The sequence below is a fragment of the Pan paniscus genome, chromosome X (genome assembly GCF_029289425.2).
Source record: "Pan paniscus chromosome X, NHGRI_mPanPan1-v2.0_pri, whole genome shotgun sequence".
Taxonomy (NCBI): Eukaryota; Metazoa; Chordata; class Mammalia; order Primates; family Hominidae; genus Pan; species Pan paniscus.
In genome coordinates, this window is record NC_073272.2 from 49099962 (window position 1) to 49118511 (window position 18550).

Below are 18550 nucleotides of genomic sequence, written 5' to 3' on the forward strand. Positions count from 1 at the left end.
TTGCATTTTTAGCAGAGATGGGGTTTCGCCATGTTGGGCAGGATGGTCTCAGTCTCCTGACCCCATGATCTGACTGCCTCAGCCTCCCAAAGAAAGAAACATGGCTTCTTTAAAACTTTTTTTGTTTTTTTTGAGATGGCATCTTGCCCTGTCACCCAGGCTGGAGTGCAGTGGCATGATCTTGGCTTACTGCAACATCTGCCTCCCGAGTTCAGGCAATTCTCCTGCCTCAGCCTCCCGAGTAGCTGGGATTACAGGCGTCTGCCACCACGCCTGGCTAATTTTTACATTTTTAGTAGAGACGGGGTTTCACCATATTGGTCAGGCTGGTCTCGAACTCCTGACCTCGTGATCCATCCGCCTCGGCCCCCCAAAGTGCTGGGATTACAAGCATAAGCCACTGCGCCTGGCCTACAAAAAAAATTTTTTTTTAGAGACAGGGTCCTGCTCTGTCACCCAGCCAGGAGTGCAGTCGCATGATCACAGCTCACTGCAGCCTCAAACTCCTAAGCTCAAGTAATCGTCCTGCCTCAGCCTCCTAAGTCGCTGGGACTACAGGTGCATGCCACCACACCCAGCTAAAAAACATGACTTCTTGAGAGCTAGTAACATTTCTTCATCTAGGTGGTGGCTATGCAGGTTTGTCTGGTCTGTTAAAAAATCATCAAGCTAAATATGCACAATGTGTGTACTTTTCTGTATTATGTTATATTTCAATGAGGATTTAAAACTATACAATTTACTAGGCAAATACCAAGAAAATGAAAGGAGGTCTGAAAATACAATTATCGTGGGGGAAATTAAGGTCCAAAGCACTCAACAGATTAACAAAAAAGGGGAATATCTTTTAATAATAAAAGAAACAATAAAGAAGTACTAACTGGCGTAAACCTTCAGGATCATTCAACGCATACAAATAAAGCCAGCACAAATGCATTAAACCACATGAAGTCTTAAAAATCATAATTGTTTTTGTATTATATTTAACAAGTGTTGCTATTAAGGTTATGCCAGTTTTCAAAAGGAACTCAGGAAATTTATTTTTATGTGTTAAAATGGCATAGATATTATCTTCTTTAAAGTTCAGCTATAAACACATTTAGAACTGGTACCTTTTAAAAATGGTACATTTTAACTATTTTCCTTTCTTTGAATTTTGGTCTTTACCAAATGTTGGAGAGGATGCAGATAAACTAGATCTCTAACATATTGCCAGCAGGAATGTAAAGTGGTACAGCCACTCTGGAAAATAGTTTGGCAGCTTCTTTAAAAACTAAAATACTTATCACTTGATCCAGCAATTGCAATTCTGGGCATTCATCCCAGAGAAAGGAAATCTTATGTGTATACAAAAACCTGTACAAGACTGTTCATTACAGCTTGATATGTAATAGCCTCAGACTGGAAACCAGCAAAATGGCCCTCAATAGGTGAATGGCTAAACAAACTGTAGTAAATCTATAATATGGAATACTACTCAGCAACAAAAAGAAATGAATTATCGTTCTAGCAAAAGTTTGGATGGTTTTCAAGGACATTATGCTGAGTGAAAAAACCAACCTGAAAAGATCACACACATTGGGCCAGGCGCGGTGGCTCACGCCTGTAATCCCAGCACTTTGGGAGGCCAAGGTGTGTGGATCACCTGAGATCAGGAGTTTGAGACCAGCCTGGCCAACATGGTGAAACCCCATCTCTACTAAAAATACAAAAATTAGCTGGGCATGGTGGCAGGCACCTGTAATCCCAGCTACTCAGGACGCTGAGGCGGGAGAACCACTTGAACCCAGGAGGAGGTTGCAGTGAGCCAAGATTGTGCCACCGCACTCTAGCCTGGGTGACAGAGTGAAACTCCATCTCAAAAAAAAAAAAAATCACAGACTGTATGGTTCCATTTATATAACATTCTCAAAATGGCAAAACTGGAGAAATGAGAAACAGATGGTTGGTTGCCAGGGGTTAGGGATGGCAGTGGGAGTAAAGACTATAAAAGGTCTGGGTACAGTGGTTTGTGCCTGTAATCCCAGCACTTTGGGAGGCCAAGGTGGGTGGATCGCTTGAGGCCAGGAGTTTGAGACCAGCCTGGGCAACATGGTGAGACCCCCATCTCTACAAAAAATTTAGAAAGTAGCCAGGCATGGTGGCATGCGCCTGTAGTCTCAGCTACTCAGGAGGCCAAGGCGGGAGGATCACTTGAACCCAAGAGTTGGAGGCTGCAGTGAGTGATGATGGCCCTACTGTACTTCAGCCTGAGCAACACAGTGAGAACCTGTCTAAAAAAAAAAAAAAAGAGTAGGCCGGGCACGGTTGCTCATGCCTGTAATCCCAGCACTTTGGGAGGCCAAGGCGGGTGGATCACGAGGTCAGGAGATTGAGACCATCCTGGCTAACACAGTGAAACCCCGTCTCTACTAAAAATACAAAAATTTAGCCGGGTGTGGTGGTGGCAGGTACCTGTAGTCCCAGCTACTCGGGAGGCTGTGGCAGGAGAATGGTGTGAACCCGGGAGGTGGAGCTTGCAGTGAGCCGAGATCGTGCCACTGCACTCCAGCCTGGGCGACAGAGCGAGACTCCGTCTCACAGAAAAAAAAAAAAAAGACTATAAAGGAGTAGTAGTTCTGTATCTTGATTGTGGTGGCTGTTACATGAATCTATGCACATGACAAAACGACATAGAACTAACTATGCACACCCTAGGCCGGGTGCGGTGACTCACACCTGTAATCCCAGCACTTTGGGAGGCCGAAGCAGGTGGATCATGAGGTCAGGAGTTCGAGACCAGCCTGGCCAACATGGTGAAACCCCGTCTCTACTAAAAATACAAAAATTAGCTGGGCATGGTGGCCCATGCTTGTAATTCCAGCTATTTGGGAGGCCGAGACAGGAGAATTGCTTGAACCCAGGAGGCAGAGGTTGCAGTGAGCGGAGGTTGCAGTGAGCGGAGATTGCGCCATTGCACTCCAGCCTGGGTAACAGAGCAAGACTGTCTCAAAAAACAAACAAACAAAAAACCACAAAAAACAAAAAAGAACTATGCACACACCTTGTACCAATGTCAAATTCTACATTTTTATATTGTATTGTGATTTTATAAGATGTAATCATTGGAGAAAACTGGGTGAGCGTATACAGGGCTCTGTGCTATGTTTGCAACTTCCTATGAATTTATAATTATTTTAAAATAAAAAGTTTAAGAAAAATCATAATTATGCCAGGAGATTTTATTGTATCTCTTCTATGATATAATGGATCAAGTAAACAAACAAACAAAAAACAAGTAAAGCAGATTTGAGAAATATAATCAACAAGCTAGGCTTAAGACACATAACTTAACTATACCCAATGAATATACTCTCTTCTCTTAGACCCATGGCATAGTTTACAAAAATTTTTAAAAATTATGTAACTTGGACTCAAAGAAAAAATCTTGATACATTTAAAAATTACAGTTTTGGCAGGCTATATTGACTATAATCCTGTAAAATCATAAATAGATAATAAAAAGATAAACTAGCAAATCCAGATTTCAATTAAGAAACATTCTCTAAACATATACGGATTGAAGATGGCATTTGATAACACAATTTTAGACTTCATAACAAATTTGGAGACATAGCTAAAGCTATATTTAAAGAATATTTTATCTTTGACTAGAGTTGCAGAGGAAAAAAAGAATATTTTGGCCTAATTATTTTTAATGTTTAAAAATAAAAGCTAAAGGTAAATGAACTAGCTGTTCAATCCAAGAAATTAAAAAAAAAAAAAAAAAAGGCCAGGTGCAGTAGCTCACGCTTGTAATCCCAGCACTTTGGGAGGCTGAGGTGGATGGATAATCTGAGGTCAAGAGTTCCAGACCAGCCTGGCCAACATGGTGAAACCCCATCTCTACTAAAAATACAAAAATTAGCCAGGCATGGTGGCACACACCTGTAATCTCAGCTACTCGGGAGGCTAAGGTGGAAGAATTGCTTGAAACTGGGAGGCAGAGGTTGAGGTGAGCCGAGATCGCACCACTGCATTCTAGCCTGGGCAACAGAGCGAGACTCCATCTCAAAAAACAAACAAACAAACAAACAGACAACAATAACAAAAATTAGCTGGATTGCTTGAGCCCAGGAGGTGCCGGCTGCAGTGAGCCGAGATCGCACCACTGCATTCCAGCCTGGATGACAGAGGGAGACCTTGTCTCAAAAAAAGGGAAAAAAAAGTCAGGGTGCAGTAGCTCATGCCTGTAATCCCAGCACTTTGGGAGGCCAAGGCGGGCAGATCACGAGGTCAGAAGTTCGAGACCAGTCTGGCCAACATAGTGAAACCCCGTCTCTACTAAAAATACAAAAAATTAGCCGAGTGTGGTGGTGTGCGCCTGTAATCCCAGCTACTCGGGAGGTTGAAAAAAAAAAAGAAATTAAAAGAAGACAACAAAATATTCATGAGAACCCTGATCAAGGTAAAAGAGAAAGGAAAAAAAAAAAATATATATATATATGTATATATACACCCACACACCTCACAAGCATGCACACAGTTTTAGGAGTGAAAAAAGAAGCTATTGCCACAGGTATGGAAATGATCAAGGTAAATTAATGAAGCATTATGCACAGATGCACAAAAACATAACATCTCTAGCAAACATACACTACCAAAATTAATCCCCCCCACCAGAAATCTGTAGAGCAATAATCAGAGAAAATAAAATAGTTAAAATTTGCCATTTTAAAAAAGGCATCAGTTCTAAATGTGTATATAGTCGAACTTAAGAGAATGTCTATGCTATTTTAACACATAAAAAATGGAAATCTCCTGATTTCCTTTTAATAACTGGCATAACCTTAATACCAACACTTGTTAAATATAGTAAAAACAAGAAAACTATAAGCAAATTTTTTATAGTGGCAAAAATTCTAAATAAAATATTACTAACTCAGGCCTCCTGGTGCTTACCACAGGCTGTGTTCTTACACTGACTATATAGAAAAAGAAGTGGGCCTGCCTTCTCTGTTCTTGTACTGACTGTATAGAAAGAGAAGAGCTCCTACCCTATATACACCTCTGCTCAGGCTCTAGTCCTGGTCTGAATTGTGAATGGGGGGACATGGAGTTGAGGAAAAAGAAAAAAATACATTACTAACTCAAATCTGACCATGACTCATAAGGAAAATTGCCTTTGACCAACAGAATTATCCCAGGAAGGCAAGGATGGATCCACATTATATATCAATATCATTCATTACAACAACCAATTTAGGAAAATAACACCATTAGGCTATTACATCAAAAAGGCATCTGACATAATTCAAGAGCCATTCCTAAGAAAAATACAAATCAAGATAGGAACATATGAAAACTATAAGGACACCATCAGGAAAGTGAAAGGACACAGAGGCTGGGCTGGGCACAGTGGCTCACATCTGTAATCCCAGTACTTTGGGAGGTCGAGGCAGGCGGATCACTTGAGGCCAGGAGCTCGAGACCAGCCTGGCTGAAGTGGCGAAACCCTGTCTCTACTAAAAATACAAAAATTAGCTGGGTGTGGTGATGCGCACCTGTAATCCCAGCTACTTGGGAGGCTGAGGCACGAGAATTGCTTGAACCCGGGAGGCAGAGATTGCAGTGAGCCGAGATGGCACCACTACGCTCCAGCCTAGGCAACAGAGCGAGACTCTGTCTCAGAAAAACAAACAAACAACAACAACAACAACAACAACAAACACCCACAGAAAGAGAGGAAATACAGCAAATCGCATATGTGACAAGGGACTTCTATCGAGATTATCTAGAGAACTCTTACAACTTGATAATACAAAGACAATTCAATTTAAAAATAGGCCAAGGATTTGAATAGATATTTCTTCAAAGAAGATATACAGATGGGCAATAAGTACAGGAAAAGATGCTCAACATCAGTGGCCACTAGAGAAATGGAAATCAAAACCACAAGATACCACTTCACACCTACTAGGAAGGCTAGAATTAAAAAGACAATAAGCATTAGCAAGGATGTGATAAACTGGAACCCTCATACATTGCTGCTGGGACATAAAGTGGTGCAGCCGTTTTGGAAAATGGTTTGGCAATTCTTCAAAATGTTAAACATAGAAGGCTGGGCGCAGTGGCTTATGCCTGTAATCCTAGCACTTTGGGAGGCTGAGGCGGGTGGATCGCTTGAGGTCAGGAGATCGAGACCAGCCTGGCCAACATGGTGAAACCCCGTCTCTACTAAAAGTACAAAAATTAGCTGGGCATGGTGGTGGGTGCCTGTAATCCTAGCTACTTGGGAGACTGAGGCAGAAGAATCCTCAGCCTCCTGAGTAGCTGGGACTACAGGCACGCGCCACCACGCCCAGCTAATTTTTGTATTTTTAGTAGAGATGGGGTTTCACCATGTTGGCTAGGCTGGTCTCGATCTCCTGACCTCATGATCCGCACGCCTCGGCCTCCCAAAGTGTTGGGATTACAGGCGTGAGCCACAGCACCCGGCCTTGTTTTGGAGACTGAGTCTCGCTCTGTCACCCAGGCTGGAGTGCAGTGGCACGATCTCTGCTCACTGCAACCTCTGCCTTCCGGGCTCAAGCGATTCTCCTGCCTCAGCCTCCCAAGTAGCTGGGATTACTGGCGCCCGCCGCCTCGCCCAGCTAGTTTTTGTATTTTTAATAGAGATGGTGTTTCACCATGTTGGCCAGGCTGGTCTCAAACTCCTGACCTCAGGTGATCCACCCACCTCAGCCTCCCAAAGTGCTGGGATTACAGGCGTGAGCCACCGTGCCCAGCTGGAATGCCACATTCTTACTATCAAGGCCAGGAAATTGAGAGCAAGAGAATTGTGTACAGATCTTATGAAAAATAACTTTTTTTCTTGGAGAAATAAGCCAAAAAAATTTTTTAAAACTCTTATGTTTTAAGCCTCCCCCTATAACTGAGTTGCTTTTTCACAACTTAAGTATTCTTTGTCCAATCCAGTATATAAGTGATTGACTCTAACTACTACTTTGGGTCTTCATTTCTTTATGAAGGCTCCTGTGCCACATAAAACTTGTATTAAATAAATCTGTACACTTTTCTCTGTTGATCTGTCGTATGTCAATTTAACTTTCAGGCCCAGACAAAAAGAAATCCTAAAAGGGAAGAGGTAAATTTCTACCTCACTCCTTATACCAGTCATTCCACTCCTGGGTATCCACCCAAGAGAAATGAAAACATATGTCCATACAAAAACTTGTACGCAAATGCTCATAGCAGCATTATTCATAATAGCTAAAAAGTGGAAACAACCCAAATGTCCATCGACTGATGAATGGATAAACAAAATGTGGTGTATCCATACAATGAAATATCATTCAGGAATAAAAAGACATGAAGTACTTCTAAAATAAACTGATAGAAACAGATAGTAGAATGGTGGTTGCCAGGGGCTGAGAGGAGGGGGTAATAAGAAGTTGCTATTCAATGGGTATAAAATTTCAGGTATACAAGAGGGAAGTTCTAGAGATTGGCTGTATATTGCACCTATAGTTAACGGTACTGTATTGTGCACTTAAAAATTTAAGAGAATACGCCACATGCGGTGGCTCACACCAGTAATCCCAGCACTTTGGGAGGCCGAGGCAGGTAGATTACCTGAGGTCAGGAGTTCGAGACAAGCCTGACCAATATGTTGAAATCCTGTCTCTACTAAAAATACAAAAAATTAGCCAGGTGTGGTGGCACGCACCTATAGTCCCAGCTACGTGGGAGGCTGAGGCAGGAGAATTGCTTGAACCTGGGAGGTGGAGGTTGCAGTGAGCCGAGATCATGCCACTGCACTCCGGCCTGGGTGACAGAGCGAGACTCTGTCACAACAAAACAAAACAAAACAAAACAAAACAAACTAACAAACCAAATTTAAGAGGGTAGCTTTCATGTTAAGTGTTCGTACCACAACAAACAAAATAATAAAAGGAATAAGGTCCTAATACATACTATAACACGGATGAGCTTTGAAAACATTAGGCTAAGTTAAAGAAAACAATCATGGCCGCACACAGTGGATCATGCCTGTAGTCCCAGTACTTTGGGAGGCTGAGGTGGGCGGATCACCTGAGGTCAGGAGTTCAAGACCAGCCTGGCCAATGTCTCTACTAAAAATACAAAAGCTAGCCGGGCGTGGTGGCAGGCGCCTGTAATCGCAGCTACTTGGGAGGCTGAGGCAGGGAGAATTGCTTGAACCCGGGAGGCGGCAGCTGCGGTGAACTGAGATCCGGCCACTGCACTCCAGCCTGGGCGACAGAGTGAGACTCTGTCTAAAATAAATAAATAAGACAATCATAAAAGACCACGTTTTATGATTCCATTTATATAAAATGTCTAGAATAGACCAATCTATAGAGACAGGAAGTAAATTAGTGGTTGCCTGTGGCTAGGGGTGAGGGTTGGGAATGAGGAATGATTGCTAATGGGTACGATGTTTCCTTTTGGGATGATAAAATACTCTAAAATTAGATTGTGATGATGGTTGCACAATTCAGTGAATATGCTAAGAACTGCTGAACTGTAAGCTTTAAATGGGTGAATTTTATGGTAGATGAATGATACAATAAAGCTGTTAGAAAAAAAAATCATAGCTAGTAAGTGCCAAGCAGGGTTGCAAAGCCAATGTCTGGCAAGGGGTAGGTATTCAATAAATGTTTATTGAATAGATTAATGAATAAACACCTTTCACATTCAAATAAAAAATGCCCAAGTTATTTTCATTAACATTAGCAACAAGATAGCAAATACCCTCTATTAAATGTCACTCAACATTGTTCTGAAAGCTCTAACTAGTGCAACAGAAGATGAGGTGATCAGAATAAATATTTGAAAGGAAGAGACAGTATCATTTTTAATTGGATGGAATACGATAGCTAGGAAAAGTAAGAGACTGTAAAAAGCAACTACATTCATATGATAATTTGGTAATTGGATTGAATATGAAATAAAATTATAAAAATAGATTTTCCCTATGGAAATAGAAAAAAAATATGCTATTCACAATGATGATAAAAACAAAGGTAAAATATCTAAGAATGAACTGTTAAAAAAAAAAAAGGTGTTGGACCCATAAGAAAACTATAAAAATTATAGTTTTAGTGGTTATTTTTGAAACTAGATAAAATAGTTTTAACATTTACATGGAAGAATAAGGCTGGGTGCGGTGGCTCATGCCTGTAATCCCAGCACTTTGGGAGGCCGAGGCAGGCAGATCACGAGGTCAGGAGTTTGAGACCAGTCTGGTCAATATGGTGAAACCTCGTCTCTACTAAAAATACAAAAATTAGCTGGGCAGGGTGGCACGCGCCTATAGTCCCAGCTACTTGGGAGGCTGAGGCAGGAGAATTGCTTGAACACGGGAGGTGGAGGTCGCAGTGAGCCAAGATTGCGCCACTGCACTCCAGGCTAGGTGACAGCAGAGCAAGACTCCATCTCAAAAAAAAAAGAAGAATAATAAACGCACAAGAAAATTAATTAAAGCAACCAAAAAGAAAGCAAGGGGGACTAGTTCTACATGATGTTAAAACTATTTCTAAAGTCAATATGATTTTTTAAAAAGGAGTAGATACATATATCAGAAGAACTAAACAGAGTTCAGAAATAAAACAATACACATTTGGGAACTTATGTGACAAAAGTGACATTTAATTGAATTAGAAAAGGGTATTCATTTAACGACTGGTGCTGGAAAATTAGCTATCCAAATGGAATATACGAACTGATTCCATCTCATACCATACACCAAAATAAATTCCAGTTAGATTAAAATTTAACTTTAAAAAATTGAAATAAATATATTAAAAATAAATTTAAGGCGTATTTGTTTGAACATGAAATGAGGAAGTCACTAGGCAAGACAAGACACTCAGAACCTGTAAAGGAAAAAGGCAGATATATCTTAATAGATGATTTTTTAAAAATCAAATGTGAAGACACCTTTCAAAGTCAAAATATAGAGATAGAGGAAATATAGTTACAATATAGGTTAATATTCACAAATTAGTAAGAAAGACAAACCACCTAAAGGAAAAAAAGGGCAAAGGATATGAAAAAGTTTAAATACATATTTCAATGGCCAATAAGAATGAAATAATGTTCAGTCACTAGTTGTCAGGAAAATGCACATCAAGGCAAACTAGATACCCTTGTGTTTGGCCCTCAGAATGGGGTAAATTAAAAAAAAATCCAATGTGGAACAGGATTTTGGAAGAAGCCTTTTCATATGTTGCTGGTGGGAGTTCCAATTTTACAAAAGTTTTGGAAAGTAGTTTGGTGGTATGTATTGAACTTAAAAGCATCATTCCTGCACGTAATGATCACTCAGGTGACAGCCTCTAACCACAATTTAGAAATCAATAACAAAAATGTCAACGTTTTGGGAAATCAAAATCTCATATCTAAATAACCCAGTGGTAAGAGTGAACATTGCAACTGCAATTAGAAAACATTAGAAGGAAACTATAGTGGAGATGCTACATATCAAAACTTGTGGGTCGGATGCTCACGCCTGTAGTTCCAGCACTTTGGGAGGATGAGGTGGGAGGACTACTTGAGGATTGCTTGAGGCCAAGGAGTTCAAGACCAGCCTGGGCAACATAGCAAGACCCCAATCTCTACAAAAAATTTAAAAATTAGCTGGGCAAGCCTGCCTGTAGTCCTAGCAACTTGGGAGGCTGAGGTGGGAGGGTCACTTGAGCCTAGGAGGTTGAGGCTGCAATGAGCCATGATGGTTTCACTGCACTCCAGCCTAGGCAACAGAGAGAGATTCTTGTATCTTTAAAACAAAAATCAGCCTGGGCAACATAGTGAGACCCCGTGTCTACACAAAATAAAAAATTAGTGGGTGTGGCAGCACATGCCTATAGTTCCAGCTACTTGGGAGGCTAAGTTGGGAGGATCGACTGAGCACAGGAGGTTGAGGCTGCAGTGAGCCATGATCGTGCCACTGCACTCCATCTCTGGGCGACAGAGTGAGACCCTGTCTCAAAACAAAATAAAACCGAACAGCAGCAACCACAACAAAACATGTGACACGGAGCTAAAGTGTTCTTAGAGAAAAATTTATAAACTGAATGTTTATATTATAAAATAAAATGACTGGATAGTAAGAGATAAGCATTAAATTCAGGACTTTAAAAATGAGAACAAAATTAAAAAACAGAAAAGAAATAACGAAGTTAAGGGCAGATATTAATGACAGAGAAACAAAGATACAGGAGGACCAACAAAGTCAAAAGCAGGTTTTTGAAATAACCTCATCTCAGACCTAAAGACCACCTATCACTGACCCCAGGAAGCTGCATATCTGATTCCACAGCCCCCCATCACTAGTCCCAAAGAAACGCATCACTCACCCAGCAGGAACCTTGGTCAATCACCCAATAAACCCCATCCCACACCTCACAGACCTCCAGTAGTCACCCCGCACAGCCCTTTCTTACCCCCACAGACTTCTCATCACTCATCTCACATATACCTTATCACTCACCCTAGAGACCCTGTATCACTCACCCCACAGACCCCCTTATTATTCACTCCGGTGTCCCCAACACTCATCCCACAGGCTACCCATCAACTTTCTCTAGTGACCCATCACTCACCCACAAACCCCAATCACTCATTCTGCACCTCCCTATAAATGACCCCAGAGAAGCCTCCTTACTCATCCTACTGAGCATCATCGAGTACAAAATCCATGTCATAACATCCCCATAATTATCTCAATGCTTGATCCATGTCATAACATCTCCATATTTATCTCAATGCTTAAGTGGCCCTAAGTCCGTCTGTTAAACTCACTCCCAGAGCCTTAAGTCCTGAAAACTGCTTCGAGGAACCCTGGCGCTTCTGGACTTGATCTGCACATGCTTAGTGTCAGCTCCGAAACGGCCGCTCGCTCACAATTACACCTGGTGGGTGCCCTTACACCGCGCCGGTGCGTGCGTGCGCGTGCGCGTGCGCGTGTGCGTCGAAGGAGAGGCGGGCTTTCCAATTTCCTTCAGTGACTCTCAGGCAAGGAACATGGCTGTCTCCTTGGGAGTGTCTCTACGGGAGCCGCCATCTTGGAAGGGCGGTCATTTCTGCCGCGGAGCCCGCGGTCCCCTACTCGATATACCCCTGTGGGATTTTCCAGTGGCCGAGGCACTGGGCCATGGAATGTACCACCAGGCTTCTCCCCTCCGCCGCAGCCTCTAGTAGTTAGTCACCTCCGAGGCCCCGGCGGGCGAGGCGCTTTGCCTCTTCCGCCCTCAGGGTGCCCTCGGCCTCAGGCCGTCCCTACCGGGGAGCCTCCGCCTCTTTAAATATCGCCCAGCCCCCACCCCCAGGAGCAGGTCGCGAGACGCACCCGCCCCCGCCCCTGCCGCCGCACTGCTCTGTGGGACGCGGCGACCCCTCTCCCGCGGCGGCCGGGACCCCGCGCCCACCGCGTCTGGAGCCCACCTGGCGGCCCCACTGGCTACATCTCCGACCTGGGCCCCGGCCGGCTGCGGGAAACACTCGGCGTCTCGGCTGTCACCGAACCTGTGCAGTTGCCGCGGGGGGAGTCGTGCGTGTCAGATTTAGGCCAGGAAGCGGAAGTCGCCGGCAGCGAGAGTTTAACCTCTGTGGGCGCAGAGGGTTGCGGGGATTCAGCGCCCGGGACCGTGGATCTGGGCAGGGAGTCATAGGTGTGTGTGACATCAGTGGTGGAGCATTTTGGCTCGTTTTCACAATTCAGTCATTATCCTTTCTGCTTTCCTCCTGGAAGCATTAAGGTTGAAGTTTTCTTCTAAAGATCAAAGTTTTGATTTGTTATATTAGTTCGGATTTGTTTGATTTTTGTTTGTGTTCGGTTTCAAGTGCTGATTTGTAACTCTTCTCCCCCCCCCCCCACACGCCTTTTGACCCCTGAATTATTTAAAAGTCCATTGTCGGAGTGGCAAACATCCTCCGAGACTCAAAGGGCAAGGCCATGGGCGCTTTATTCCGGCTGCTGCTCCAGGAACGTGGGAAAGCAGCGGAGTTTTATTCTAGGGGAAGGAAACAAAGGCGGCCGAGTGCCAGCTGCACGTTTGGTGGGATTTGGTCATCAGGGGTGGACATGCTGCCCAATGGAGCTGTCGGCAGTTTGACCCAGCTTGGTCCGTCGCGTCCTGTTCTAGGAATCGATTATTCAAAGAAGGAATTTAGAGGGACTGCAGAAAATGTTACAGGTCTTAACACCATTTTGCATTTCCGCAAACGAACAAGAAGTTAATCCCTGTGTTAGTGATTTCTCAGCCCATTTGCCTTGTGGCCCAAGAATGTTGAGTTTGAAATTTGATGAAACTTGCCTTAAGGCTCAAGTGCGAGGCCAGCTTTCAAAAATGGTTCTGTGCCTTGATTGAAAACACTGTATCTTCTAGTTGTTGGATTTATCGTACTCTGCGGCTCTATTGGTTCAAGCTTGTGCGTTGGGCCTTTTAAAATGTGTGTTTCCTGATAATTCCCTTCAGCTTGTCAACTGGGGGTGATGTGGCAGGGAGAAAGAGAGAGAGGAGAGAGAGAGACTGTACTGGCAGGTTTTCCTTGTGCTATTCAATTTTTGCTTCCTATGTTTTGAAGTTTTATTATTAACTGCAGGTTTCATTACTGAATAGATATAGCCAAATTCCTTCCCCCAAAAGATTATAAAGTTTCCTAGTCCTACCAGCAAAATCATTAAGTTCATTAAGGCAAATCCCCTCCAGCGCTGGATGTTGATGCTGTCTTTAATTTTGTATTTTTCTGACTACTTGTGCAATTGAGGATTGTTTTGGTCTATTGGCCATTTGGCTTTTCTCTTTTGCAAATGTTCATATCCTTTGTCCAGTTTTCTTTAGGGTGATTTTTCCTTTTCGTATCAATTTGTAAACAGTGTACAAATTACATTGTACATTAGGGATATTAACAGTCTGTCAGTTACACTGTACATTAGGGATATTACATTAGAGATATTAACATCTTTGTCCATTAAGGATATTAACCATCTGTCAGTTACATTGCAGTATTTTTCCCTAAACTCTTTTTGTCTTTTGCATTTTATGTTTTTTTAAATGTGCAATTAGAAAAATTTTATATGGGCTGGGCACAGTAATCCCAGCACCCATCTCAACTAAAAAAAAAAAAAAAAAATAGCCGGGCGTCGTATCTCTACTAAAAAAAAAAAAAAAAAAAAAAAAAAATTGCCGGGCATGGTGTTGGGCGCTTGTAATCCCAGCTACTCGGGAGGTTGAGGCAGGAGAATCGCTTGAACTTGGGAAGTGGAGATTGCAGTGAGCTGAGCTCGGGCCACTGCACTCCAGCCTGGGTGATAGAGCAAGACTTCATCTCAAAAAAAAAAGAAAGAAAAATTTTATGTGTAATATGTAACTAGTGAAATGTAGCCTCTGATCAGATATGTCTAAACTTTCTTTTATGGCTTTTGTATATCCCATCTTGCCTAGTTTCACTTCCCTATTCCAGATAGAAAGATAATCTTAACATGTATTTCAGTGTTTTTATTGCTTTAATTTTTTCTACTTTAATCTAGTTGGAATTTACTCTGGTATATGGTATGAAATCAAGATCAAGCTTGAACAAGAAGCCTGTGTCACACTTTTTTCTGTGTCAAATAAAAAGAGACTTTAATTAGAAAGACAGACTATTGCAAAAGGGAGAATGCTCCCATCTCAGAAACCTGAGAGCATCTTGAAACCAAACAGAAAAAGGCTTTTCTTGTAGAGGGTAAGGAGGCAGGCAGAGATAAGCAGAACCTGTGGAAAGGAAGCTGCACAAACAAGGGGGAATGGCCAGTGGGGTCTGCCAGGAAATTGTCCCACAGTGGTGCGCCCATTCCCAGGAGAAGCTGAGAAGCAGGGTCCATTGGGAGGGGAGGAATTTCGACTTTTTTTGATGCTTGCCCAGGCTCGGGGGCAAGCAGAGTTAGGAGCTTGTAGGAAAGAAGCCTGGTTCAAGTTTGGCTAAAGAGCATTTTGTTCCAATTGATCAGTGGAGACAAGCAGTTAGGCTTAGAATGGGAATTTGGAGAGTGGGTGTCTGGCCTTCTCATAGGTAAACGGGGACATCCGTGACTTCTAAGTCATATGGGGAAGGATGGTTCTTTGCAGTAAGCCATTTTCCAGAAAAGCCATTTTCCCTTTGGAGTAAGGGGATTTCTTGACCTGCACTGCTCACCAGGATGAGGTAAAATTCAGTATTGCCAGTTGGCACCATTTATGAAACACACCACCTTGTAACCACTGAATTAAATATTGCTTCTGTCATATAAGTTCACAAATATGCTTAGCTTGACCTGAACTCTATTTTGTGTCTGTAGTCTATTTGATTTCAAGGGATTTTTGTTCTTGCAAATTTATTTTCTAGGAATTCTCTGAAGTTTAAAATCATTTAATCAAGTTTCAAAATGAATGCTACCAACCCGTCCCCCACCCCCCGTAAAAAAAAAAAACAAAAACACAACAAAACTAAATTGTTGTGACTGGGCGAGGTGGCTCATGCCTATAATCCCAGCATTTTGGGAGCCCAAGGTGGGCAAATAACTTGAGGCCAGGAGTTGGAGACCAGCCTGGCCAACATGGCGAAACCCTGTCTTTACTAAAAAATAAAAAAATTAGCCACCCGTGGTGGCAGGCACCTGTAATCCCAGCTACTTGGGAGGCTGAGGCAGGAGAATTGCTTGAACCCAGGAGGTGGAGGTTGCAATGAGTAGAGATCACGCCACTGCACTCCAGCCTGGGCAACAGAGTGAGACTCTCTCAAAAAAAAAAAAAAAAAAAAGCAAACCCTCAACTATTGCTGGGTGAGGTGGCTCACACCTGTAATCCCAGCACTTTGGGAGGCCCAGGCAGGCAGATCACTTGAGGTCAGGAGTTTAAGACCAGCCTGGCCAACATGGTGAAACCCCATCTCTACTAATAATACAAAAATTGGCACAGTGACGCACGCCTGTAATCCCAGCTACTCGGGAGGCTAAGGCAGGAGAATTGCTTGAACCCGGGAGGCAGAGGTTGCAATGAGCTAAGATTGTGCCACTGCACTCCAGCCTGGGTGACAGAGCAAGACTCTGTCTCAAAAAAAAAAATAAACTATTATTATTTTGATTGGAATTATATTTATATTAATATAATAGTTGGGGAGATTTAATGTTTTTATTACATTAAGCCTTTCTTTGTATCTAGGGATTTTATGTGTATGTTTGATTACGTCTTATATGCTGCAATGATATTTATAATTTTTCTTATAAATCCATCATCTTTTTATCTTTTTTGGTTAAATTTATTTTTTGCATATTTATATTTTTGTTGTCATTAAGACTTATTTTTGCTAGTCCCATCTGCTTACTGCTAGTATAGGAATAACCTATTTTTATACTTTTCTCTTTTATTTTTATTTTTTGAGATAGGATTTTGCCTTGAAGTTCACTGGCATGATCACAGCTCACTGTAGCCTTAACCTTCCAGGCTCAAATGATCCTCCTTCCTCAGCCTCCCAAGTAGCTGGGACTACAGGTGTGCACTACCAGACCCAGCTAATTTTTAAATTTTTCCGTAGAGATAGGTTCTCCCTATGTTGCCCAGGCTGGTGTCAAACTCCTGGACTCAAGTGATCCTCCCACCTCAGCCTCCCTAATGGCTGGGACTACAGGTGATAATTTTATCTTGTATCCAACTCCTTATCAAAACTATCTACCTATTCTGGTAGCTTCTTATTACAGTTTTTTCCTAGGTTTTCTAATTGTACAGTCGTATCAGATATAGATAATATTTCCTATCTGACATTTGATATGATTATTTCTTCTTTTTTCACTGTATTAGCTGTCTAATAAGGTAGCGTCTAAGCTCATTGGCTATTTATTTTATTTTATTATTATTATTTTTTGAGACAGGGTCTCACTCTGTCACCTAGGCTGGAGTGTAGTGGCACGATCTCTACTCACTGCAGCCTCTACCTCCCAGGCTCAGGTGATCCCCTCACCTCAGCCCTCCAAGTAGCTGGGACTACAGGCATGTACCACCACGCCCAGCTAATTTTTGTATTTGTAGAGACTTGATTTCACCATGTTGCCCAGACTGATCTCAGACTCTTGACCTTAAGGGATCCACCTGCCTTGGCCTCCCAAAGTGCTGGGATTACAGGCATGAGCCACCACACCTGGCCTGCTGTTTAAATTTAAGTTAAATAAAACTTAAAATTCGGTTTGTCAGTTGCCTAGCCACATTTCAAGTGCTCAGTACCCACATATGGCTAGTGGCTACTGTACTGGATGATGCTAAATATAGAAACATTTCCATCATTGCAGAATGATGGACAATGCTGTATTGGACAATGCTGAAATAGAGCCTCAGTTGTATTGGACAATGCTGAGATAAATCCTTCAAAATAATGTTGAGTAATAGATGTGATAGAAAACATCCCTATCTTGTTGCCAGTGTTCATGGAAATGGTGTAAACATTTTACCGTTTAGTATAAAGTTTTCTGGCAAATTTTGGAAAATAGTGTTGTCCATTTTAAGTAGTTTTCTTTTTTTTTTTTTTTTTTTTTTGAGACAGAGTCTCGCTCTGTCACCCAGGCTGGAGTGCAGTGGTGACATCTCAGCTCACTGCAGCCTCCACCTCCCGGGTTCAAGTGATTCTCGTGCTTCAGCCTCCTGAGAAGCTGGGACTACAGATATACATCACCATGCCAGGCTAATTTTTATTTTTATAGAGATGAGGTCCCAGTCTGGTCTCAAACTCCCGGCTTCAAGTGATCCTCCCATCTTGGCCTCTCAAAGTCCTGCGATTACAGGCGTGAGCCACCCTGCCCCTCCAGTCTCTTTATTTTATTATTATTGTTATTTTTAGACTGAGTCTCACTCTATTGCCCAGGCTAGAGTGCAGTGGCGTGATCTCAGCTCACTACAACCTCCGCCTCCTGGGTTCAAGTGATTCTCCTGCCTCAGCCTCCCAAGTAGCTGGGATTACAGGTGCCTGCTACCATGCCCAGCTCATTTTTGTATTTCTAGTAGAGACAGGGTTTCACCATGTTGGCCAGGCTAGTCTCGAACTCCTGACCTCAGGTGATTCACCTGCCTCAGCCTCCCAGAGTGCTGGGATTACAGGCATGAGCCACCACACCCAGCCCCAGTCTCTTTATTTTAAATGTGCTTCTAGGCTGGGCGTGGTGGCCCATGCCTGTAATCCCAGCACTTTGGGAGGCCGAGGTGGGTGGATCACCTGAGGTCAGGAGTTCGAGACCAGCCTGACCAACATAGAGAAACCCTGTCTCTACTAAAAATACAAAATTAGCCGGGCGTGGTGGCGGATGCCTGTAATCCCAGCTATTTGGGAGGCTGAGGCAGGAGAATTGCTTGAACCCAGGAGGCGGAGGTTGCAGTGAGCCGAGATCACGCCATTGCACTCCAGCCCAGGCAACAAGAACAAAACTCCATCTCAAAAAAAAAAAAAAGTGCTTCTAGTAAATAACACATAACTTTTGTTTTATAACCCAATGTTACAGTCCCTCTCTTATAGGAGAACCCAATCCATTCAGTTTATCAGTGAT

At 42.7% G+C, this 18550-nt stretch overlaps 2 protein-coding genes and 1 pseudogene across 24 annotated transcripts in view; 2 read left to right on the top strand and 1 right to left on the bottom strand.

The window, feature by feature from the left end:
* Positions 1 to 12586, bottom strand: part of ZNF41 (zinc finger protein 41) — a 38194-nt gene extending 25608 nt beyond the window's left edge. For 8 of the 23 annotated variants that reach the window (XM_008964543.6, XM_063601691.1, XM_003812136.7 and 5 more), the window contains exon 1: positions 11806 to 12230. The gene's annotated coding sequence lies outside the window, so the exon portion shown is untranslated. Of the gene's footprint in view, positions 1 to 11805; positions 12277 to 12447 lie in introns of those variants that run through there. The other 15 variants (XM_055106190.2, XM_057301055.2, XM_063601690.1 and 12 more) reach the window with 8 other exon arrangements.
* The window catches only part of LOC134729774 (uncharacterized), a 40180-nt gene that overhangs the window by 4796 nt on the left and 16834 nt on the right, over positions 1 to 18550 (top strand). The window contains exons 2-3 of the mRNA XM_063601588.1: positions 11879 to 12125; positions 12220 to 12674. Of these exons, the coding sequence (XP_063457658.1) occupies positions 11879 to 12125; positions 12220 to 12674 (702 nt within the window). The remainder of the gene's footprint in view (positions 1 to 11878; positions 12126 to 12219; positions 12675 to 18550) is intronic.
* On the top strand, positions 4925 to 5096 carry LOC112438589 (small nucleolar RNA SNORA51; annotated as a pseudogene).